The sequence below is a fragment of the Ricinus communis genome, chromosome 1 (genome assembly GCF_019578655.1).
Source record: "Ricinus communis isolate WT05 ecotype wild-type chromosome 1, ASM1957865v1, whole genome shotgun sequence".
NCBI lineage: Eukaryota > Viridiplantae > Streptophyta > Magnoliopsida > Malpighiales > Euphorbiaceae > Ricinus > Ricinus communis.
In genome coordinates, this window is record NC_063256.1 from 13,029,690 (window position 1) to 13,055,290 (window position 25,601).

The 25,601-nt window shown below is 33.0% G+C and overlaps 2 protein-coding genes across 2 annotated transcripts; one reads left to right on the forward strand and one right to left on the reverse strand.

Annotated features, from left to right (window-relative positions):
* The first annotated feature begins 1,697 nt into the window (after positions 1-1,697).
* LOC8277680 (proteasome activator subunit 4) lies at positions 1,698-15,723 on the forward strand. The gene is made up of 35 exons (XM_015728081.3): positions 1,698-2,022; positions 2,130-2,232; positions 2,327-2,442; positions 2,568-2,690; positions 3,092-3,193; positions 3,285-3,450; positions 4,171-4,287; positions 4,384-4,451; positions 4,546-4,647; positions 4,736-4,952; positions 5,142-5,375; positions 5,476-5,603; positions 5,727-5,844; positions 5,933-6,151; positions 6,235-6,390; positions 6,534-6,610; positions 6,708-6,916; positions 7,284-7,500; positions 7,588-7,667; positions 7,751-7,868; positions 7,958-8,128; positions 8,612-8,780; positions 8,859-8,902; positions 9,044-9,086; positions 9,168-9,313; positions 9,673-9,767; positions 9,883-10,778; positions 10,992-11,273; positions 11,363-11,458; positions 11,943-12,121; positions 12,476-12,557; positions 12,823-12,947; positions 13,476-13,568; positions 15,233-15,386; positions 15,486-15,723. The coding sequence occupies exons 1-35, from the start codon at positions 1,862-1,864 to the stop codon at positions 15,525-15,527; spliced, it is 5,448 nt and encodes a 1,815-aa protein (XP_015583567.2). The 5' UTR covers positions 1,698-1,861; the 3' UTR covers positions 15,528-15,723.
* On the reverse strand, positions 15,611-25,376 carry LOC8263382 (probable amino acid permease 7). The gene is made up of 10 exons (XM_002533681.4): positions 25,111-25,376; positions 24,549-24,785; positions 20,580-20,673; positions 19,826-20,040; positions 19,606-19,739; positions 19,274-19,501; positions 18,754-18,954; positions 16,827-16,959; positions 16,587-16,716; positions 15,611-16,484 (listed from the first exon to the last, which is right to left on the reverse strand). Exons 1-10 carry the CDS (start codon positions 25,184-25,186, stop codon positions 15,767-15,769), a joined length of 2,166 nt encoding a protein of 721 aa, XP_002533727.2. The 5' UTR covers positions 25,187-25,376; the 3' UTR covers positions 15,611-15,766.
* Positions 25,377-25,601: the final 225 nt, after the last annotated feature.

The following is a 25,601-nucleotide window of genomic DNA, read 5'->3' on the forward strand; positions in this document are numbered from 1 at the left end:
ATAACTTCTTTATATAGAATTAAGTCGATCCTTATTCATATATGAATAGGATTCATTTTCTAGCAATTAGGGAATTAGTCCCCTAATTGGATTCTGTCTTATTATCTATTCGGATATGCTCCTCATGATGAACATGTTGTTTGAAACTCCTTTTTGGCGAGGAATTTATGTCTACTCATAACTTGGATGCAGATCTATTGTTCTTTCGTACTGTTCGAATCTCCCCATCCTAGTTAAAATAGGCGAGTGTTGTATGTAATTATCAGGAAGGAAATTCTTAAATTATTTTTATTGATTTGAAAAATAATAAAAAATAGGATAAGAAAAGGATTACAGAAAAGGTGTCTTAGATGACTTTTTCCTTTTAGTGGTTGGTATTGTGGGATAAACCCACTGAAACTTGAAAAGATAATTAAGGCAAAGGATGACAGAATATGGGTTTTAGTTAAGTGAAAAATCTTCTTTTTAAATTTATCCTTTTAGCCAAATAGCAGCTCATTATCATTTTTTTACATTTTATGAATCTAAATAAATTTAATGATAAAATTAAAAAAATTAATTTATTATAAATTAAAATATTTATCACAAAAACTATAATATATTTAGTACATTTATAAACTTCTTTAATAAATAAATTTAACCAAGTTTTTTTGTAACTTTTATAATTAAAAGTATGTGAATTTTACATTCAACCATCAAATTATTAATATTTTATTTTATGAGCTTACTCATAACTTTAAATATTAATAGACTCGTGAACCTATTCAGTTTGTGCTTTTTTTTTTTGTTAATTTGGATTTCATTTATTTATTAAATAAATTTTGATAAATAAATTTAAATAAAATTTTATTGAATCGATTTTAAATGGATCATGAAAAACAAACTGGTTTCTATTTCTAAAACCTCCATAATTCTTATAAGTGACAGTATTATTAATCCGATCACTTTGATAACAATATTTATAAGCTCAAATTATCAATTAAAATTAAAATTTTAATATAAATACTCATGCTTTTAATTTATTTTTAAAAATATTTTTTGATGATAATGTTTGAAATTTCATAATAATAAATATGATACGAGAAGTTGAATATATCTTACTAAAAAAATAATAATTATGAATCAATATAAATAATTTGTTATATACTTAATGATATAACTATTAGAAGTCTTATATATGTACATTATTTCATATATCTTATATTTAAACACAATAAATCTTTTACTTACTAATTTTATTTTAATAATTAAAACCGACTTGCCAAATTATTTTTATTATTGTCAAATTTTAAAAATTATTGCTAATAATATTTTTAAAATAAAATAAAAGTATAATATTTATAAAAGATATTTTGATTGAAAACTGTAGTTTTAAGATAAATCGAGGCTAATATTTTTTCGGTTAAACACATATTTATGCTCCTAGATTTATATTAATTAGTCAGTTTAATATTTAACTTTCAATTTAGCTTAATATATATTTAGATTTTATTTTTAATAATATTTAAATATTACAAAGATATATTTTAAAAATATTAAAATTATTATAAAAATAAATTAAAAGATCTATCAAATTGAGGACAGATCAGTAAGAATTTATTTGGCCTATTTACTCCTCCATAATGCTGAGATGATTGAAAATTGTACAATAAAAAGAATAAAAGAGAAAACCGGGCGCCGGTAGCCAGTCAACTGCAAGCGGCCAGTCTATTCCAAAAATCTGAACCGATCCTTTTTGTGTTTCTATTTCTTTCTTGTTTAAAAAGAAAAGAAAAGCCAATCTACTTACTATAAATACTCTCTCTACCTCCAATTCATTTCATTTCCAATTCCCTTTACAAAAAAGATTAAAGAAAAAGAAATGCATCTTTGCAATGCTTGGTTACCGCCACCGGTAGCGGAGGAGACGAAGAAAGAGAGAGAGTCGTTTAGTCAAGTGGTTAACTTCGTGAAGTCGTTTTACAAACCTGATGATCCTGAATCTGTTTACGCTACTCTCAAATGGATTTCCGTTATTGAACTGTTAAGTTTTTTTTTTTGGTTAATTCCTTTCTTAATTTTAAAATTTGTGAAATTGTAGTGTTTTGTGGATGTGTGTGCATACTAATGGAAAGGTAGTTTCCGTGCAGGTTTATAAAGGCAAAAAGTGAAGTGGCTTTGGAAGATGTAGCTCAGGTTGTTGAAATTGGGATTCGGTTGTTTAATATATCTCAGGACAAACTTTACGCACAGGTATTAGTTACACTTTTTTTTTCCTTTTCAATTTCCCTTTCTGTTGTGTTTTATGGTTAAATTGTTTGTTTCTCTTTATATGGTGGATTATTAGGTTAGATGGGGAACTCTGTTAGTGAGAGTGCTAAATAAGTATCGAAAGAAGTTGCATTCCTTGAAAGTTCAATGGCGGCCTTTGTATGATACTTTGGTTTATACCCATTTCACCAGGTAAGTTAGTAGTTGCATTTCTCTATGTTTTATAGATTAATTGCACTTTAAAGAATCTTTGTTTGATTGCAACACTAATAAGTATATAAAGAAGTAATGTTTGATTCATAACCATTCAATTATAGAAATACTGGTCCGGAAGGATGGAGGTTGAGACAACGTCACTTTGAGACTGTTACTTCTCTTGTTAGATCCTGCCGAAGATTCTTTCCACCAGGCTCTGCCTCGGAGATATGGTCCGAGTTTATGTAAGTATTTTTGGACTCTCTTTCATTTTGCCAATCATTTTTTTGATTCATAATAAGTCAACAAAGATGGAGTTGTTCATATCAGTGATGTTCTAGTAGGTTACTAAGTCTAGTCTATGTTTAAGAGAATTTATCTACTTTCCTCCCATTTCAACTTTCATTGTGCCTTATCCATTGCTTTTCATGGGCTACTAAACCCACTATCAGCAAAACCCACTCACAGCGGCTTATTGTTGTGACTTTCAACGAGTCAAAAGGAAAAAAAAGAAAAGAAAATGAGTTCCCAATTTGACTGTATTAGGATTTCATTTTTCTTAATTGTTGGATAACTCGAGTGAACAGAGTCAGTAGCTAGGTGGCGGCAAAACTTGATATTTATTTTTTCAAAAACAAACTTGCAGTTCTCTAATGGAAAATCCATGGCATAACTCATCATTTGAAGGATCTGGGTTTGTGAGACTGTTTTTACCCACCAACACGGACAACCAGGATTTCTATACAGAGTAAGTGGAACCTAATTTTAGGAACTCTTAATTTTATGGTTTCTGGATGTAACATTGGTGCAAGTCTTATTTTTTATCATTCACATGGTAGTGATTGGGTTAAGAAGAGTTTGGAACTGTGGGACTCAATACCAAATTGCCAATTTTGGAATAGCCAGTGGGCAGCTGTCGTAGCACGTGTTATAAAGAACTGCAATTTTATCAACTGGGAATGCTTCTTACCAACACTTTTCACCAGATACTTAAATATGTTTGAGGTGAGTTTATAAATACCCATACTTACATAGCTATTTTAACCACTGTTCCTGGTATCCAAAACTCCAAGCCCTGCAGTTGAACTTGAACATGATTTCGCTGGATGTGTAGATTACTGAAATTTAGTACATCTATGGTTATTTCCATTTCTTAACAGCTATGTTTTAAGCATTTAATATTAGCTATCGAGACTAGTTTCAATAAAACTGTCTTATTGTTTGGGACTCTATAATGAAGTGATGTAGGAAAGATGGCGCAATCTGCCTACCAGTGCTTTAAGAGTGAGCAAGACTTGAATTATTTAGGATTTTAGATAATATCTGAAATGGGCGAGCTTTCAGGCAAAAGAAAGCTGTGTTGTGAGAATTTGTTGCCTCGATTTTCTGGCAGTAGAGAATGAAAGAAAGGTAAAAAAAAGCATAAAAGAAATAAGAAGGAAGCCTGTGGGTGAGGAGAGCGGTATTGTAGAGTGAAGATGAGAATCACACAAGGAAAAAATGCCTCCTATATGCATTCTTAATAAATTCATTGTTCACTATCAAGTGCTAAAGAAAATAATTCAATCCCATGATTTATGTTAAATGTGACTTAAATTTTAATTTTCCCTTTATAAGAGAATTATATTCAGTCCTTGTTTTCTTCTCTCTCTGTTGTCTGCAACCATCTATTTTTGGATGTTCCCCCTTAAGTTGGATTTTAATGCTTAAATTTGGAAACCCCAGGTTCCTGTGGCAAATGGAAGTGGATCATATCCCTTTTCTGTTGATGTTCCCAGAAATACAAGATTTTTGTTCTCCAATAAAACAGTCACCCCAGCAAAGGCTATTGCAAAATCAATTGTAAGATTCATTTGTAGCCGCATTTGACTGAATTCATGGTTGATAACATGTCTGTGCTTCCTAGTTTGTGATGCTGTATTTTAATTGCAATTGCAGGTATATCTATTAAAACCTGGTAGTTCAGCACTGGAACATTTTGAGAAATTGGTCGACCTCTTAGAACAGTTCGTTCACATTCTGATACTCTAATCAGCATTTCTGAAGCATATGAATTGCTTATAAAATCTAATTATCATTTTTTAACTGTTTTTGTTGTAGATATTACCATCCCTCAAATGGTGGTCGCTGGACTTATTCATTGGAACGGTTTTTGCTTTATTTGGTAATCACATTCCAGAAGCGCTTACAGAACGAGCAACAGTAAGCATATACCAGCATCACTGATATATGAGTCATGAATTTTCTTTAACATGTTTTAAAATAGTCCTATCAAATGCTTGCTTTACAGGAGTACAGATAACAATAATCCAGCTGAATTGTTTTTGGGGAGATTGGAAAGGACTAATTTTGTTAATGTGCTGCTGAAGTTGATCGATCGTGGGCAATATAGCAAGAATGAACATCTTTCTGAGACAGTTGCTGCAGCAACTTCCATTTTGTCGTATGTGGAGCCTTCTTTGGTTCTTCCATTTATAGCATCTCGGTTCCATCTAGCACTGGAGACGGTTAGTATTGTTGCATGGATTTCTAGGATTAGAAACACTTGGATATAAAAATAATTTTTATCACTGGTTGTTTAAAGCTGCATTTATCAAGGGAAGTCTGCCTAATTGATTGGATGCTTTATCTTCAGTTGTTGAATCTTATCTTCTATCAAATTAACTTCTCTACTATCTATGTTTACATCTAGTCAGATGACCGCCACCCACCAGTTGAAAACGGCTGTTATGTCTGTAGCATTTGCGGGACGTTCACTGTTTCTCACATCTCTATCCGCTTCAGCAAAACAGGTTGATCTTGGTGGCGGCAATGAAGCATTCCTTGATCTTTTGATGATTTCTCTATCTAATGCATTGCTTGGTATGGATGCCAATGATCCTCCAAAAACCTCGGCAACGTTGCAATTAATTGGTTCCATTTTTTCCAATGTTAGTTCTAAACTTGATTCCCTGATAATAATAGAAAAATTGTCTTATATGTTAATGATTTGTGAATTCAGTCTTTTGCTAATTTTACCTATAATTGCAGATTGCTACTTTAGATGATGACAATAATGATCTGTCGTTCATGCCAATGAGCCGCTTTTCTGAGTGGCTGGATGAGTTCTTATGTCGCCTATTTTCATTACTTCAACATTTGGAATCCAGTAGTGTTCTGTAAGTAATGGCAGTATCTCCTGTCACTTTGCTCCTTTTGAATATCTAGAAATGCTTATTTAGTTCCCATTTGCATTTTAACTTTGCCTGTGAGTTCAACATGACTGGTTATTCATATGATAGGAATGAAGGTCTGCATTCATCAGCAACATCTGGGACTTTTCTGGTTGAGGATGGTCCATACTATTATTGCATGCTTGAAATCTTACTTGGAAGACTTTCAAAATCGCTATACAATCAGGTTTCAGTTGGTTTCTTCAAATTGAAAGCTCAGTAGATGCTCTTTTGTGAGGAGATGATTTTATAAACTATTTCTTTCGTTCTACCAGGCCTTAAAGAAAATTTCAAAGTTTGTTAGGACAAATATTCTTCCTGGAGCTATTGCCGAAGTTGGACTGCTTTGCTGTGCATGTGTTCATTCAAACCCAGATGAGGCAGTTGGTTCTCTTGTTGAGCCAATTTTGTCATCTGTTATATCATCTTTGAAAGGAACTCCTGTTACAGGGTTTGGAGGAAGAGGGATTCTTGATGCCTCAATTTCAACCAAGGTTTAGTTTGTTATATGGCTTTCATGATTAGCTTTATCTTTCTCCAAGATTCTTGATGTGAAAGTTGATCGACTCTTTTCCAGGCAAAACAAACACTATCTCCAGCTCTTGAAACTGCAATTGACTATCAGTTGAAAATACTGTCAGTTACCATCAGCTATGGAGGTCCTGCCCTTCTTCGTTACAAGGAACTATTCAAAGAAGCAATTGTGTCTGCTTTTGAATCTCCCTCGTGGAAGGTTTCAATTTGCTCTTGTTGGCTTGTTAACTGCATAGATTGAACATTCACATTAGAAATATATTTTGTGTAGGATGCTCATTATATATGTTGCCACACATACCTAAAATTATCTTATAGCTGAAACCATCCCTCATATGACAGGTTAATGGAGCCGGTGATCATCTCCTTCGGTCCCTGCTTGGAAGTGTGATTCTCTACTATCCTATCGATCAGTACAAGTAAGCTTGGATCCTTTATCTCTACTTCTAGGTGCAATCAATTCTTTTACAACTCTTCCTTCCGCTTTCAAATAATTAAAAGATATTGGTTTCCTAGGTGCATGTTTCGCCATCCTGCTGCTGCAGCATTAGAAGAATGGATCAGCACAAAGGATTTTGTCAGTGATGAACAATTTACAGGTCCCAAGTGGCATGTTCCAAATAATGAAGAAATTCAGTTTGCAAATGAACTTTTAAACATTCATTTTCAATCAGCTTTAGATGATCTTTTGGGAATATGCCAAAATAAAATCCACTCTGATCCAGGTAATATGAATTCATTCTTTTTATATGTTTTTTCTTCTTACAGTGGATAGTGCAATGTGTTTTGATGACCTTAAATTAAATTCTTTCTGAAAATGGTAGTATCTATGAACTGTAGGTTTTTAGAAAACTTCTATAATGATACCCCCTTTATTTTTATTTGTCTTTTCTAGTGAATCAAAATATTTTATGAACCGGTATTGATCTACAGATATTAACTCCATGGGCATATGGTTTAGTAGTTGTTTAACAGTTGTATGTTAGGTTATGCAACTTCTTATGTAAAACCACAATTCTAATATTTATGTGCCATGGCTTAATTTCTTTGTTATTAATATTGTTTTGCTAATTACATGCAACTTGCTAGCAGGAAATGAGAAAGAGCACTTAAAAGTGACTCTTTTGCGTATTGATTCTTCATTGCAAGGTGTTTTATCTTGCTTACCTGATTTCAGCCCATCCTCCAGGAATGGGAATGTTGAAGGTTCAAGTCACACTCCTTTCTTGATAGCTGGAGCAACTGGTTCAACTGTTGGCAGCATTGAACTTCGTGAAAAAGCTGCTAAGATTATCCATACGGCTTGCAAGTAATTTAAGTTTTGGAATTTATTTGTATTCCATTTTTCCAACTGAAGTGGCTGTTAGTTTCTAAATTTTGTTTTGTACATTGGCAGGTACCTGTTGGAAGAAAAATCAGATGACAGCATCCTATTGATTCTCATTGTTCGTATCATGGATGCCTTGGGCAACTATGGTAAGACAATGATTTGAATTTCCTTGTCTTTGTTGGTAATGTCTCCTTTGAGCCTATTTTTTGGCATCCCCTTTTTCAAACAGGAAGTTTGGAGTATGATGAGTGGTCAAATCATCGGCAGGCTTGGAAGCTAGAATCAGCTGCCATTGTAGAGCCTTCCGTAAATTTCATCGTGTCATCTCATTCTAAAGGAAAGAAAAGGTAAAAAACCTTATCATGAGATTCCATGTAATTACTTGTACAATCATGCATTTTATCAGTTAGACATTGAATCTATTCATGGTTTTCAGGCCTAGGTGGGCTCTTATTGACAAGGCATACATGCATAGTACATGGAGGTCATCACAATCATCCTATCATCTGTTCCGTACAAGTGGGAGTTTTTCTCCATCAGACCATGCGATACTTTTAATGGAAGATCTACTGAACCTCTGTTTGCATAGCTATGAAACTGTTCGTGCGTAAGTTCTCCACTGTTCTGTGGTCCTTATATGATCAGATTAGTCTACCTCATGAGCTCTCTTGCTCTATCTGGCTGAAAGGGAACATGGTTGCATGTAGTTTTATTCAGTTTTTTTGAACTTATTTACTGTGCAGTCACTTGTCTCGTTCTATCTGTAAGGATCCTGTTTTGCCATTTGCTCAACTATTGTCACTTGTCTCGTTCTATCTGTAAGGATCCTGTTTTGGGTAGAACTCATTCCCAAAAGCTAGCTCAAAGGAAGAGAGTGCCCAATCCACATATATACACCATAGAAGGCCAGTAACTTAGCGATGTGGGATAAATACAACTTCTAACACTTCTTATGACTTTCCGGGTTTTATGCAATTGGTTTCATGTTGAATCCTAATTGGTTCTTCCCTGTTGTCACTACAATTGACTTGATGTTAGCAAATAATTAGTGGTTGATATATCTGAGTTACATTGTTGACTTGGTGTCTAGACTTGCTGGAAAATCGCTGCTAAAGATGCTCAAGAGATGGCCATCTATGATTTCAAAGTGTGTGCTCTCTCTTACTGAAAACTTAAGGAACCCGAACTCACCAGAGTATGCAGTCCTAGGTTCTTGTGCAGTCCTTTCAACACAGGCAGTTCTCAAGCATTTGACAACGGTAGTCATTCTGCTCAAATTGGTTGATATAAATTCTTGGAAATAAATATTTCTCCTGATATATCATCTTTCATTTCAGGATGCAAAAGCATTATCTTCATTTCTTCTTGGAATTCTTTCAAGGTCTTGCTTGAAAACCCATTGTTTTCTCTAATCTCTTGGGAGTACTTGACTTCATTTATTTTTTTCTTTCCTGGTTTGCAGTTTGGTTAATTCTTTTTAGTATGTCATATAGACTCACTTCTTCATTTCCTTATGTTGCAGCTCACATCATGAATCATTGAAAGCTCAGAAAGCAATTAATGAGGTAATATCTTCTCCAATATATTGATATAGATGTTGTATTTTTAAATTTATTAATCTCTAAGTATATTTTGAGAATCAACAGCTTTTTGTCAAGTACAACATCCACTTCTCTGGAGTATCTAGAGCCATCTTCAAGGCATCAGACGATCTCAGGGATGGATCAGATTTTGCAGATTTGGTTTCACAGATTGGATCTATGAGTTTTGATTCTACTGGATTACACTGGCGGTATATATTTTAATTCTTGTTTACTTCGTTTACTTGTAGATTGTGAGCTTGTTGTACATCTTAACTCAATAATGAACTGTTTTGGTTTGTTGGTGAATACTCTTGAGTTGTAGGACGTATAGAAGTCCATGTGATTAAGGTGTACGGTGTACCTTTAATTTTCAAATGCAGTTAATTATTAATAGACATCTATATATCCAGAATATAAATTATGCAAACTCTTGGCTTTCATGTAAAAAAAATATAAAAGGCTGTTTGCTTTAAATTTTTGATATTGGCTTTATTTGATGTAGACTTTATTTTCCTTTATTTGGATTTCTTTTTTCTCAATTTGATTCCTTCTCATTATTTTTTGTCAGGTATAACCTGATGGCTAATAGGGTTCTGCTTTTGTTGGCTATGACATCTAGAAATGATCCAAACTTCTCTTCAAAAATCTTGAGTGAAACTGCAGGTTAGCAATTGTCTTGTTGGTTTCTGGATTGCCTCTTTGCTTTCTAGTTTCTATTATCATTCTTTCCATCAGAGAAATTAGCTTTTAGAATGTTGTCTTGTTCCTACCCTTTCAGGCCACTTCCTAAAAAATTTGAAAAGTCAACTTCCTCAGACAAGGATACTTGCAATTTCAGCTCTGAATACATTATTAAAAGAATCACCATATAAATTGGCTGAGAATGAATCTGCATCCTGTGGGGAGCTACACACAAATACCAAATCATCTCTTGAAGGGGCATTAAATGAAATTTTCCAGGAAGATGGATTTTTTAGTGAAACTTTGAATAGTCTTTCGAATGTTCATATAATCACTGATGTCGATAGCACATCTAGAGGGAGTCATGGAAATTCTTCTTTTCAAAGCCTGGCAGACAAATCAATCACCCGTTTTTATTTCGACTTTTCATCTTCATGGCCACGTACACCTAGTTGGATTTCTCTATTAGGAAATGATACCTTTTACTCAAACTTCGCACGAATTTTTAAGCGGTTAATACAAGAATGTGGTATGCCTGTTTTACTGGCACTTAAAAGTTCATTGGAGGAGTTTTCAAATGCTAAGGAAAGGTCTAAGCAATGCGTTGCTGCTGAAGCATTAGCAGGAGTGCTGCATTCTGATGTGAATGGTCTTTTAGGAGCATGGGACAATTGGATCATGGCTGAGTTGCAGAGAATTATTCTTTCTCAATCAGTTGAATCTTTACCTGAGTGGGCAGCTTGTATACGTTATGCAGTTACAGGAAAGGGAAAATATGGTACCAGAGTTCCTCTTCTCAGGCAACAAGTCTTGGACTGCTTGATGACACCTTTACCTGCAGCTGTAACTACCACCATTATTGCAAAACGCTACACTTTTCTTTCAGCTGCACTCATAGAAGTATCTCCGCAAAAAATGCCACCACCTGAGATACAGCTCCACAGTAAACTTCTTAATGAATTGTTGGCTAATATGTGTCATTCCTCAGCCCAAGTAAGCATGCTAATTTCATATTATTTTGTCAATTTACTTGACCTTTTTTTTGTGACTGCTGTCTTGTAATGAACAAGATAAAAATGAAACAGAAGAGGGAAAAATTATCATCCTAGCAAACGATTTTTGGAAGGATCAACCACGACCGTGTTTATCTACCTATATTATGAATCTTGTTTCTTCGCCATGTTTGATGTTAATATTGTGTGACAGGTCAGGGAGGCTATAGGTGTTACCCTTTCCATTTTGTGCTCCAACATTCGCCTCCATTCATCATTGGCTCAAAATCATTCAAGTGAAGGAGCAAAGTCCCAGGTTGATGACCAGCTGAAAGAGGAAAACTGGGTCCTAGTCCTGACAGAACGAGCATCTGATGTGGTTACAAATATTCAGAAAACTAGTCCTGCAGACAATTTGGAGATACCAACAAGGACAGTTCCTCAAAATGGGTCCTTGAATGGTGATGCCCAAGATGACGTTAAGTGGATGGAGACGGTACTAAAACTTAGAATAACTTGAAAATTCCTTCTATAGATCAAAAACACACTATCTAAACTATTTTATTCTTTATTTTTCTGGTGCAGCTATTTCATTTTATCATCTCAACATTGAAATCTGGAAGATCATCTTATTTGCTGGATGTTATTGTAGGATTTCTCTATCCAGTAATTTCCTTACAGGTACTAGCACAATTTTCTTTTATTATGACTTCCCTTACATCTTTACTAAATTTAACTGTTGCTATTTATTTATCTAGTTTCTTTCAGAGCTACTCAAATCTAGTTGCAATTTGCTTTATACATATACTTGTAATATATTCTATTCGATTCAAATTTGCAAATTGAAAGTTTGCTTTTCCCTTGAACTGGATTTGATCTTCATATTTAAACGGTAAAAATCTGGGAAGCAAATTTCTGGGTGTCTGATATGGCGTGGAACTGTTCTCTTTTGGATGCTGATGACACTCGTCAGAGCTAATTCCGTGACTCCATATGCCAAGTTGATTGTGTTCTTCTGGAAGATTTTTTTAATTATTTGAAGCAATTCTGTATTGGAAGAAACATATTTTTAATTGTCTTCTATTTTATCATCAGTTTAAATAACTGAAGGTGCCTATGATGTTATTAGAATCTTTATCTGATGCATGTGTTTGATTTATTGAAGGAAACATCAAATAAAGATTTGTCAATCCTGGCAAAGGCTGCTTTTGAATTGCTAAAATGGAGGATCTTTTGGGAACCTCATCTTCAGAGGGTTGTTTCAGTGATTCTCTCTTCAGCCAATGATTCTAACTGGCGGACCAGATCAGCTACTCTGACATATCTGCGCACTTTTATGTATAGGTATAGCACTATTTAAAGGGTTCTTTTATGCTGCAATCTTTTCTAAACTGCACAAGGGTTTGTTGGATAACCTGGTTGTTTTTAGAGTCTTACGTTTTGGCAAGTCAATAGTTTAATACACTCTATTCGGATCTCAATCTTCTTTCAATTCTAGGAATTTTAATTTTTATGTGTACAATACAGTCAATCTATGCTTAATACTTTCTGTTAGATAGTACTCTTACTTTGATCCAAATCTCATAGATGGGAATACAGACTTGTTAACTACTTTGGGCAAATCTGCTGGAGCCTGTATCACACACTGTTTGTTATGATGCAGAGTCTAATGACTTTGAATTCTGTTTTCTGTAACAGGCACACTTATATTCTCTCAAGGGCAGAGAAACAACAAATTTGGAAGACAGTTGAGAATCTTTTGAGAGACAATCAAGTAGAGGCAAGTTCCTGGTTGACTTTAAATGTTGATGAAAAATTTGTCTGTATTAATAGTTTGATGATAATTAATGAATTCAATGACTTACATTTGTGGTAAAGAAGTTTGAGACTTCAGAAGCAAAATATAATCAGCAACCTGATTCTTTGGAGAAGTCCTTTGTCCAGAGGAGTTCAAATGGTTGTGGACCTCTGTCATGGAAGAGTCCTTGTTTTAGAATTTTTGTCCTTTCTCTGTTCCAATTTCTAATAACTAATATCTTTTCTAGGTAAGAGAGCATGCTGCGGCAGTTCTAGCAGGTCTAATGAAGGGTGGGGATGAAGATCTTGCTAAAGACTTTCGCGATAGAGCTTATACAGAGGCTAATACCATTCAAAGGAAGAGAAAGCAGAGGTTATTGGTTTATCTAGTGTTCTTTACATGTTAAATACATCAAGGATGTGACTGCATGTGCAACTTCGTGTACTTGGTTTTGGGTTCACTATGTAATGCATGAATGAAGAGTGTGCATTTCATAGAAAGTTTCTGTACGAGTTCTTTTCTTTTGCTGAAAATTATGACATGTAATGCTCCTGCAATTATTGTGCATAAGATCGTCATAGTCATCCCATGTTTCCACTTTACTCTTTTATCAATTGCACAGTAAGTTTTGCTATAAATTTCATGTTCAATGTTATCAGCAGCATGTGCATTGTTCCCAGGGTTCCCACGTAATGCATGAATGTAGAGCATTGCATAGAAAGTTTCTTTAAGAGTTTTTTGCTGAATATATCTATGACATAAAATGCTCCTGCAGTTGTTATGCATAAGATTAACATTGTTATTCCATGTTCACACCTTGCTTTCTTGAATTGCATAGTATGTCTTGGTATAATTTTTTATGTTCAATGTTTGATTGACAATTTTACTTCATGAATACAGGAATTTAAAATCTGGTCAATCTATAGCATCTATCCATGGTGCTGTGCTTGCTTTGGCAGCTTCTGTATTATCTGTTCCATATGATATGCCTGGGTAAGTACATATTTGATAATGGGCAATTGGCTGTATCTAGCATTTTCAGAGTGATGTAATGGTTTGGTGTTTGTATGAAGTAATGATGTGATGCAATGAATGACAATAAGTGTATAGTCATTTAACTCATAAATGTTGATGGTAGCATCAATTTTGATCATTTTAAGGTTAGTTATTAACTGAACTTATGCAATTCACTAAGTATTATTTTTGAATTATATTGCTATTGGGGCTAGCAGTTAATTTTATATGCTATCAGCCAAGAAAGCTTGTTCATTTTCCTCAAGTCTTAAGTTTTAATTTTGATGGTTTGACTTTGATTGTGTGACTGACTAGATATATAAGTTGAATCGAGTTGGAAGAGAAAAGAAGACAGGATAGGCCAGGGAGAACTTAGGGTGCAGTGAATGAAGGTGGAAACATTAGACATTCTTTAGATATAGTCCAAGACTGAGCGCGACGGGGAAATGCCCAACCTTAACTCATTGGGGATAAGGCTTCAGTTGATATTCTTGACAAGTTTTATGAATTAATGCTTCGCATGACAATTTCATTCCAATTTGCAATCTTATCTCACTTTACTCGGATTTGTTGAGATTTTTCAGTTATTCGTATATGATATATCCATCATATTAATGTTATTTTGGGAGAGAATTTCTGAGAATTGAGTTGCTGTGGCCTAGAATTTAAAGGATCATCTCCACGGCTTCTCAAATAGACAGGGTATATTTTAGCTTCTGCAATCTTTCGTGATTTATTAAAATTGTGGTTTCTGATTCAAACTGGTACAAGTAGATTTTTCCTTTGCAATCTTATTAAGAGAGCTCTAGAGTTTATCTAAATAAGCCAGTAAAAGTCAGATTTTTCTTCTTATGGCATTTCTTTGATTATTGGGCAATATTGGGAAGGAAAGGAGGAGGTGTTTTGCTCAGTGTATGGATGGTAATGCATACACAGATTTTCTTTCTATAGAGTTGTGCTAAAATTTCAGTCTTTTCTAGGGGCTTTGTTTCTTTTTTGACTTTTTGCCTTTTTTAGTAAGTTAATTATTATTTATATATTTTTTTATTAACCATGGGAAAACTCAAATTACACTTAAAGAAAGTTGGGTTGACTTGCTTGGAGACTTAAAAATGATGTACCTTTCAGAATTTACATGGAAACACAAATGTGAGTTGCAGATGCCAGGTATAGGAAGGCTTGGTATGAGGATGCGGCATGAATCTGGCCTTTGATATTTGCTCTGAAGATATGTTTTCATGTGCATAGCAATCTGAAGAAAAGGGAGTTTACTTCTAAGCATCTTCCACGAAGTAATTCTAATGTCTTGGAGACTCATGATAGTGATGTATGTGCTCAAACGTGGGATAGTACTCAGAAATATGATGCTACTTTAGATGGGGAAGACAATAAGTTCTCACCAATAGTTTGGCCATGTATATGTATATTTATGTGTGTATATATATAGATGTGTTTTTGTGTGTGTATATATATCTATACATGGATTTGAGTCAATAGAGCTAGGTATAGTGTCAGATTTACCCAGCTAAATGCCCCTTATAAGATGATTAAATTTTGTTATTCTAACTTGTGTTAATTGGCTTGATAGCTTATTATATGATGTTTTCTTAGTATGTTGCACAAAATTAATCATTTTCATACAGGTGGTTGCCAGAGCATGTTACTTTACTGGCTCGTTTTGGAGGAGAGCCATCACCTGTGAAATCTACTGTTACCAAGGCTGTTGCCGAGTTTCGGCGGACTCATGCAGATACATGGAATTTCCAAAAAGATTCATTTACTGAAGAGCAACTTGAGGTAGCTGCATAGTATAATTTTTGGAGACTAATTATTTTTGAATTTGATATTCTAATTTTTTTGCCATGTGTATAACTTCTCTTGTTTTGACACTTGCAGGTTCTGGCTGATACATCCTCTTCATCATCTTATTTTGCTTGATACAGAGTTACCATACTAGGAAGAGAAAATATATACAATAGGAATTCAATGATTGAAGAACTGCTAGAATAATGATTGGAAGATTAGCAGGAAATAGTGTAATTCTTGATTTCATATTGTATAATCTAGAAATGAAGTTTTATTTACATTTGCTTCATTTGTCATTGCAATAAGAAGTTTTATTGTTACTTGGTAAGTAGGGTGCCTTGTCTTTGCCTCCTCTCTGTCATGTAAAGTGCTTAAACTATAGGATTCATCAAGTCATCAGAGGGTAAATCCCATAATACACAGTCTGTATTAAATATACTGGAGCTGTTCCTAATCTCTTTTCCACCTTCAGATTCCTCACCATTCTCAACCTCTAGTTTTTCATGCAACCGACCTTGTTGATCTCCGGCTGTGCATGTGCTTCCAGTGCACATACTCTGGCTCCATGGTGATACAGCCCCTTCGTTGCCGAAAGCTGGCCTGCATTGAAATCCGCTGATTGATGCAGGGAAACCACTGCAGTCCCCTGCAAAATTTGCAGATGTTGCACCTGTAGAGTCCCAGGTCTTGTTTTGGGGTAGCATACCAGGTTCTTGCATAGCTCTTGATAAACCAAGCTTGATTTTCTCAATAGTATCATCATTCTCGTCGTGTTTACCAACTATGTAAGGTGATGAGGCGTTCCCCGGTGCCACATTGGAGTTTGGCTGTTGCAACTGGAAGTCGATTCGCTTTTTAGTGAGGAGGTGAAGCATTTCATCCTTGAAGCAACCTAGAGCTGCATCTGCAAGGTGAACCACCTGTGGCGCTGCTAGCGTGGTGGCGATCTCAGCCATGAGGTGTGAGAAGGGCTTGTGTGTGACAGGATCAATACCCATACCTGAAAGCTTCTTTTTCAGCTTAGTATTCCAGTGATTCTTGACATCATTGTCTGTCCGTCCAGGAAGCTGAGCTGCAATTGCTGACCATCTGCAATGCGAATAGAAAGTAGTCATGAAATGTAGAACAAAAACTTACTGGCAGTTAAAAGAGATTAAAGCTCATATCAATCACAACTAAAGAAGAAGTCACCTGTTGCCAAGAACGGAATGAAACTTGACAATGGTTTGTTCTTCAGCATCGGTGAATTGGCCGTGCTTGAGATCAGGACGAAGATAATTTGTCCATCGCAGCCTGCAACTCTTCCCGCATCTTTGGAGACCTTAAATCACGCAAGCAAGAAGACAAGTAAGCAAGAAGACAAGAAATCTCGAATGCGTCAAAAGCAACACTAGTAATGTATCATGTAACTCAAGAAGTTTGTGAACGAACCGGCATTCTTGGGGATAAGCCGCCAGTTGCGGGTTCCATGTTGGGCGATATAGGAAGAAAGTTTGTTGTCTTCTTCAGGTGTCCATTGTCCCCTTTTTACGTTATCCTTCTCACAACATGGAATTCTGCCCATCTTTATGTGGGTTGCAAGGTAGGTTTTTCCCCAACAAACAAACCAAAAAAAAGAAAAAGAAAAAACAAACAAATGCCAGTAGTTAAGGGTAGAATGTAGTAATTAAAAGGGATGAATAATGAAAAGAAGCGTAAAATAAGCAATGCAGTAAAAAGAGAATTTCTCTACTGCCTTACTTTTTTGTTTTGGGGGTAAGGAAAATAGGCAAATGGAATAAAGAAAACAAGTAGAAGTGAGAAAAGAAATGGTTAGTGGGTAATTCTTATATAAGGAATTGGGGTATTGCCAATTGCATGGTTTGGGTTTATATTGGCATCAAAGCTGCATGATTTTATTAAAGAATTCAACGCTATTGAGCGTGTGAGAGTTTGGCCGGTAGCTCACCCACAAGACACCTGGTCAACTCTCTCTCTCTCTCTCTCTCTCTCTCTCTCTCTTTTGTTGATTGACTGCCTCTTGAGCATTACATAATGGCAAAATGTTGGGTGGCTTTCTGCTTTGGTCACACAATTCTACTGTCTTTTTACAGCAAAGAGAGAAAGAAAAGACTTACTCGTGCGGGTCATCATCATATCATAACACAGTTTCTCTTGCAACCTTATACATTTATAACTAACTTAACCTGTCTCTCTTCTGCAGTACCATTTCAACTGTATATCCGTACATAACCCATCTTTCCTGCCTCACCTTTTCCATTGTTCCACCAGTGATCCAGTTCTTGGTTTTACATGTGTGCAGGTTTTTTTTGTTTGTTTGTTTGCCATTTGCAACTTAGTAAGCCTTGTACATTGTCTAATCTTACTGATGTAAATGAAAACAAAAACACAATTTACCTTCATGTATAAATGTACGCCTGTATTTTATATTAAAGACAATACTACCAAGGGCAGGTAATTTCAGCAGTTCTATAAAGAAATTATTGTTGAGATAAAATGGGTCATGCCCTAGTTCTCTTGAATAATAAAAGAAAACCCATCATCAGGAAACGATCCTAATGCAAAAGAATATGATAGAAAAAAGAAAACTGGAATTTGGGCATTTCTTCTCATGATTCTATTTTCCATTGAAGTTTTCAGACTCGGTAGTTTCTAAACACTACCAACTTGTTTATGGTACTTAATCCAACACCTCAATGCCTGATCTAACAGTAATTATGCATGCGTCATCCTTGCTTTTTGTTTTTGTTTTTGTTTCTCTTAATTTTCTATTGACTCCAAATGGTATAATTACAATGAGAGATAAAGGTATTTGAGCTGTAAAATGTGGAGAAATTCTAGGATAAATTCTGTCTATTCTATTATCTATATACACATTTAATAAAAATAAGTTATATTGATTAATAATGCCACATCATTTAAGATAATTGATTTTATAACATAGATATATACACAGTAAAAAGAATATTTAAAATCAATTATCTCGAAGTGATGTGACATCATTAATTTACCTGGTTTATTTTTTTTGGACATTATCTATAAATAAGATGATAGATAAAATCTACCTAAGAATTTCCGACATATTTTCTATTACAAATTGATTCATGCTAATTAATTCTTGATAAATCTTCACCTCTGCAATTTTCTTTTATTCTTTTTAGCTTAATTTTGCACTTATAACTCCTTCAACTGATCCAACCAAAGCAATTGCTGCCACTAGAAAGACCACAATACTGAAGGCTCGAAGCATAATCCACTTAATTGTCCAAGCTTCTATGTTCCTCTGCCTAAAGTACATCTCCACTGGAAAATATATTGTCAAGGGCCAAAAGTTTAAGGCTCCTAACAATCCAATTACCTGGTTGAAGTAAGGAAAGATCATTGAGATTGCGGTTGTCGACACTACATATAGGGTTCGGAAGCATATCCTGAAGGCGTTTAACCCGAAAGCTGGCAACAATGGGAGTTTCAAGCTGTAGTTATTGTTTATAAATCTGCTGGCCGGATGCCTCTCTGCAAACCATTTCTCGATTGTTGCAAATACAGGCTGGCTGTAGACCTGCCAAGATGATATATAACATGTCAAGATAGCTAGTATCAGGTGGATGCAGGGTTTCAGTTTTGAACTCCTTGATGTCTTGTACTACAAGGCAGACACTGGACCATTGAAAAAGATTTATTCCGAAAGATGAAAGTGAAGTGATAGCTATCATTATTTTGGTTTTTGAGGAAAAAACTAAAATAAAGCTCCATGCTGACAGACTAAATGTGAAAATAGCTAGTGTTAGGGGATGCAGAGATTTGAGTTTTGAACTCCTGACATCATTGGTTATGCTGTGGATGAAGGTCGGACTAAAGAGAACACAGATTGAGAATACCTGATAACCTCCAACTAGATGAAGCACTATACAAGCATTAGCAAAGTCAATAAGCCAATAGGGTTCATAAAATCCGAATCCTGTCAAGAGATTTCCAGGTGTATCTTCTCCAAAAGCTGCATATCCGAAGGCTCCACAACATAGATAGAAAAACGTTGTGACAACTAGTGCTATTGTGGATGCTTTCCTCATGGTCTCATTTTCCGTTGGAGGTGATTTCAATGTATCCTTCAGGTTTTCCAAGTTCCATTATTCATATATATTAGTCTTTGAAATAAGTAATATTGCTGCATTAAACAAGAACCTTCTCTATCCAACATTGTTAGTCACACCTGTATTTCAAGAAGAATTAGGGAATATGGATATGCAAATGCGATATCCCCAAGTGCTTGAGATATATTCCACACTTTATCTGCTGCACTAGAAGCAGACACTCCTGTAATGCTACCCATTGCATATCCATTCTCTGCAAGTTTAGATAGACAGTGCAAGGACATTTATAACTCAAACATAAGGATCATGAAATAAATGGTGGATGATAAGCTATTTTACCTATAACTTGTGCAAGGCCAAGTCCAAATCCTATGGAGGAGTATGTGAAGGACATGACTGCAGCAAGGATTGATAGCCATTCCATGTTATGGAAATCTGGTATCTGGGACACTATAATTTGAAAAGCTCCAAATATTAGCATATATGAAGTGTCTGAAAATTCACAGGCAGCGCTATGCCCTTCTTTGTGGTAACAGTTCGATTTCCTAATCGCCCTTTATCAATAGAAAAAAGAAAAAGAAAAGAGAAAAGAGTAAAATCAAATTCTCAGGTAAAAAATCACAGAGAAGGTGCTATACTTTCTATTTCTATCCATAAAGTTTAAATGGGCAAAAGGAAAATCCTTAGTATCCTAACATTTCTTACTGCCTGAGCTTCTACAATGAGAAGGCTCCTATGGGTAACCTTGATAAGTTCTTCTAGCACAAATTTAATTTGCATATTCTTTTTGTTTTTTTCTTTTAATATTTATTGGAGGTCCATTAGGGCACAACTATACAACAAGTGGAAGCGAACTTCTTACGCTCATCATAAAGATGATAAAGAAGACTCAAATTTTAATCTCCATAATGAAAATGTATATCATATCGTACTGTGTCAGGCAATATAAGGCAGTATAACAGCTGATATTTTATAGAACATACTACTAAACAACACAAAGGAAATGTTCATTACCAGACATGTGTCTAATTTATGGCTAAGGAAAAGAGTAGACAGTGGAGGTTCAAGAACATATATATATATATATATATACCTCATGCTGATAGCAGATGTAATGGTATAAGCAATTCCTGTCCCATATAAACTTAATTCTACAAAGATGCCACATATCCAAGAAGCCTTTTTCCCTGAAACCATTTCATGATGTAAAGCACCAAGTGTCACAGCTCCCAATACTTGAAAGTGAATGAAACAATAACAGAAAGGTGACAAATGGGTAAACATAATATCACTTTCTTGAATGCTCAATTCAGCCCAAGAGTACATTTGTACTATTCTAGTGTATGATAATACCAATTTAATTGTTTGGTCTGTTAAAAAATATCCTTTTTCATTTTTATTTATATTTATTGAGAAGTGGTAAAGTTGGAACTCTGACCTTATAAAATTTAAGCCCAAAATGATAAAAATAATAAACTTTTATAAATATTATAAATAATAAAGCTAATCACCGGTACTTAATTTCTTTTCTCATTTATAGAATAAAATAAACTAAGAAAATTAAACCATACATCAAGAATCATATTTCAATTATAGTGTCAAAGCATAACCACCTAAAAGGAAAATATGAATGGTTAAGAAGTGATCATCAACTAAATAAACATCTTTAGCATAAGTTTGATAGATGTTTAACCACAAAATGCCTAAAATTGATGCTTCCTTGTCCTTTTAGCACTGACCATACTGATGCATGTGTGCAACTAACTTTCAACTTCTATGATAAGGATTTGTAGAAAAGAAGATATAACAAAATTTCAATATCCTTTGAGTTGAAACATTGTTTCCCATAATTACATTCAAAAACATCTTTGGCCTACAGGTGGAAAATATTTAAGCATGTAAATCTCTTTACATTCTTCTACTATTTCAAGATAAAGACTTGTTTGGTTGCCAAAAACTTTTGACACTTCCATTCCTTAAACAAAATTAATCCAAGAACCCTTTGGCAATTTTATATTTCTATTGTAGTCATCAATATATTTGAGAAATTAAATATCAAATCTATTCGGATTTATAATAATTTTGTGTAGATTTTAGCATAATATAACACCCAATTACAAGAATAGTTTTCAGCCTTGTAATAATTGATATACACTGAGAATTAAAAAAACAAATAAAAAAAATACTCTAAAAATATACAATAATACTCTAAGATATAAGTTTATTTTCTTTTTCTTCTTTAATCTTTGAAACTAAAAAATAAAAGAAAATTCTTTTAGAAATTGAACCGCTTTTCTGAAAATTTTATATATAGCTTATGTACTAATTTTAAATTGCATATGGTTATGGAATATAATACAAAATATGATAGAATAAATAATATAATTCTGATTTTTCGGCCTTTTGAGAACAGCTCTGATTATTTTTATGAAAACCAATATTTAATAAATTTATGTTCTTCATTTTAATGAAATATTATAAAAGCTAATTAATATCAATAAATTATTTTAGTAATCTCAAACACCATTATTGTTTTAATTTTATCATATAGGGTGTTAATTTTCAAGAAATATTATTTATTACAACTAAAAACCACTTGTTTGGATTCTGAGATGGTATGATCACAACATAATACAATAAATAATGAATTTAAGGACTAAAAATCTGTCCATTGCAAGATGTGAACTATATAAATAAAATATTGAATGTTAAAATAGAATATTGATGTTAATATAATTTTCCTTTTCCTTTCAAAAAAAAAAAGTGTATTTAAAATAGACCTTAAAATACTGAATTACACCACAACCATGGAAGTGTTAAACCCTAAAATCACAAGGGATTAATGGCAAACTTTTCCTAATTTTTATTGCAAGAACCCAAATCTGTTTTATTTTATTATTTTCATTCTTAGAAAATACAATTATGGGTTAATTACTGAAGTTAAGATTTAATCTAATAAATATACACTTTAATTAGTGTTATTTAAACTTAATAGGATTAATACAAAGTATATAAGTTTGAAGGATTTATGGGGTTTTCAGTCTAAACTATTATATAGGGATTGAAGTGTAATTCTATTTGGCATTTCAAAAAATGAAAAAGTAATTATTAAAAGCAGTAATAAAATGGATATATGTGGCAATGAGTTTAATATTTAGAACAACCATTCACACTTTACCTTCTCATACTTGTAATGAAATCCTTCATTTCATTCAAAGCTATGAAATAAATAAATAAATAAATAGAAATTTACCATGTTATTCTCGCAGTACCATAATCTTAAGGGATAATCATTAATTTATATCTTTAACTTCTTTTTTTTTAGTGTTTGAATGAATTTTTTTAATTTTTATTCATTTATTTTAAGAATAATTTTACTCATTATTTTTATTTTTTAAATGAATGCAAGAAAACTAAAAAATAAGAAAACAATTTTTTTTTTTTTAATTTGTTGGTTGAATACATGAGGTAAACAAGAATTTCATTTTTTTTCTTTTAATTTCTCAAAAAACAAATAGATTAAAAAAAAAGAAAAAAAATATGATGTTATTTTATAGGAGAGTATTTAAGTCAATTTATTATTCAAATTAAGTCATATAAGCACTTTAACTTGTAAAATCGGTTAGTAACATGAGTATTTTTGGTTCAGCTTATCAATACAACTGCTGATAGTCGGTAACTGATGGCTGATAAATTAAATCGTTCGATAAAATTCTATTAGAAGTTGTTGTTAGTATGTTAAATGACCATTGGGGCATAATTTATCTTTAAATATAAGTTATTTTATTATATTATATTCAATAATATAAATTAATAAAATAATTTATAATAATTAAAAATATTATAGTTAAACTTTTAGATCAATTGTATCTATTATTAAAAATATTAATAAAAGTTATTTTAAAAGTAGAGATTAAATTTTAAATTCCTAATAGAAATTTCTAATTTCAAATACCATAATTATAGATATTATAATTATTAAAAATAATTTAAAAATAATAATAATTTATTATAAAATATAAAAATTTAGTTGTATGAAATCAACTTAAAGTAATTTTTTATTAATAAATTTTAATAAGAATAATAGTGTCAAACTAAAAAAGTAAATCAAATCAGCTATCAAGTGATAAAAAAAAATTTAAAAATATAGTTGATATAATCAACAGCTAATTGAAACTAAATTAACTATGAACCGCTATTTTTTAAGTTTTTACTAAACACTTTAATATAGTTATTCAGTGAGAAACAATTATCAGCTGTATCAGACCTCTAAATCAAACATCCTATATATCGAGCATTTTTACACTTAATTAAGCAAAAACAATTGTTTAAATACTAAAATAGTAAAAATAAAAAAGTTAAAACACCAAATTTGTAACCTTCCCTAATCTTAATATTCTATTTTTCTTGATATATTTGAACCATATAACCATTAGAGTATTTTTAATTCATTATTAGAGTATTGAATACTTAAAATGAGTTCAATTTTGTGACCAAAACAGAAATAAATACAAAATTCAAGGATAATTATTATTATCATTATCCTTTTATTTACATTGAAGTAAGCTAAATAATTCTAAAATTGAAAGCTGGCCAAACTAATAATAAATAAATAAAATTACTATATGTCTCAATCAAAATAATATGGCATTGGATCCACTTTTGTCCCACTAAATATATTAATATATCTTAAATTAATGTTGTTGTAGGACTACCCAATCTCTTTCTAGGTTTTGTTTGTTGTATTTTTCAATTATATAAACTGTGTAAATAATGAAAGTATATTTTATTAGTATCACTAATGGAATGAGTGTATGGTTTTAATTTCAGCTACTTTTAACAAACAAGATAATCTCATGACTCATCAAGAAAATGATTTTACATTATTAATTAATAAAAAATATAATTTTTTTAAATAAATTCTTTACATCCTGTGTTATTTATAGATATATTTATTAAAAATAAATTATACTAATTAAAAATATTATAATGCTTAAATCATTTCTATTAAATATAATTATAAATAACGTGATAAAATTGAATATAATGGATGAAATTTTACCTAAACTGACATCAACAGCTTGAAGGTAAGAGCGATTTCGTGAAGGACCAAGTTCAGGATGAGGGAAGCGATAACAGTCGCAGAGAAGGTAAGTAGAAAGAAGGGTAACCAATGCAAAACACATCATCGTTAATGGACCTGCAATCCACCCTAACTGCGCCATGCTCCAAGCTAGTGACAGCACTCCTGAGCCTATCACCCCTGTTATTATATGTGCTACTGCGGTCCATAATGTCCCTTCATAACATTTCCCATTACTTTAGTACCCACTTTATGAAATTTATACAATACTTTGAGCAGTCAATTGAAGAAGGGGAACCCACCCAAAAGAAAAGGAAAAAGAAAAGAAAATCCCAAGAAAAAAGATCCTCTTATGTATCAGAATCGTAATTTGTAATATTTTAATAGTTGATCACAAAAGATTGATTGATGATAATTTGAAAGTTTCATGAAAAGCTTATAGCTGGATGCGAATCAAAGGGTGGATTTAAGAACCAGTTCTTGAATAGAAAAAGAAGAAGAAGAAGAAGAAGAGGTAAAGAATGAAGAGGAAGAGACAAACCAGTTCTTTCGAGAGCAGTTTCTGCTGCCTGTTTCTGTAACAGCGGTGTCTCTTGTGGCTCTACTTCTTCTCCCATGGCCTTTAAGCAGTTTTGTCTTCTGCAGAGAGAGAGAGAGAGAGGAAGTTTTGACAAGAATTTTCCCTTTACAAAGTCTATGTTCGGTTTCTTGTTGTGTAAAGGTTTTGACGTATCATTTTGGGAGAGTATTGAAAATTAGTTAACGAGTTTCTACTTAGACTGTGGCCTCCATATTTGTTGGCTGGTTAAAGATTTGGCATTATCTTTCCTTTTTACTTTTAGGCCCAATGCTTATTTGGAAACTTTTGGTGCGTGAGAAATGGGATTTCATAATTCAGTTTTCAATAGGATCACGTTTTTTATTTCATCTTATTTTTTTATATTGAAAAATAATAAGAATGAAGGGATGTTAAAGCTTTTTATCCATATATTTCTACCTAAATATTAAATCAATAGGAAGGAGGGAAATTAA

Excerpts from the sequence above, each read along its gene's own strand:
- LOC8277680 (XM_015728081.3), top strand. The coding sequence starts at position 1,862 with ATGCATCTTTGCAATGCTTGGTTACCGCCACCGGTAGCGGAGGAGACG. Across the intron at positions 4,452-4,545 it reads TTGGTCGACCTCTTAGAACA|ATATTACCATCCCTCAAATG; the intron begins GTTCGTTCACAT and ends TTTTTGTTGTAG. Across the intron at positions 8,781-8,858 it reads TTCTCAAGCATTTGACAACG|GATGCAAAAGCATTATCTTC; the intron begins GTAGTCATTCTG and ends CTTTCATTTCAG.
- LOC8263382 (XM_002533681.4), bottom strand. The coding sequence starts at position 25,186 with ATGGGAGAAGAAGTAGAGCCACAAGAGACACCGCTGTTACAGAAACAG. Across the intron at positions 24,786-25,110 it reads AACTGCTCTCGAAAGAACTG|GGACATTATGGACCGCAGTA; the intron begins GTTTGTCTCTTC and ends AATGTTATGAAG. Across the intron at positions 20,041-20,579 it reads ACATCTGCTATCAGCATGAG|GGCGATTAGGAAATCGAACT; the intron begins GTATATATATAT and ends CTATTGATAAAG.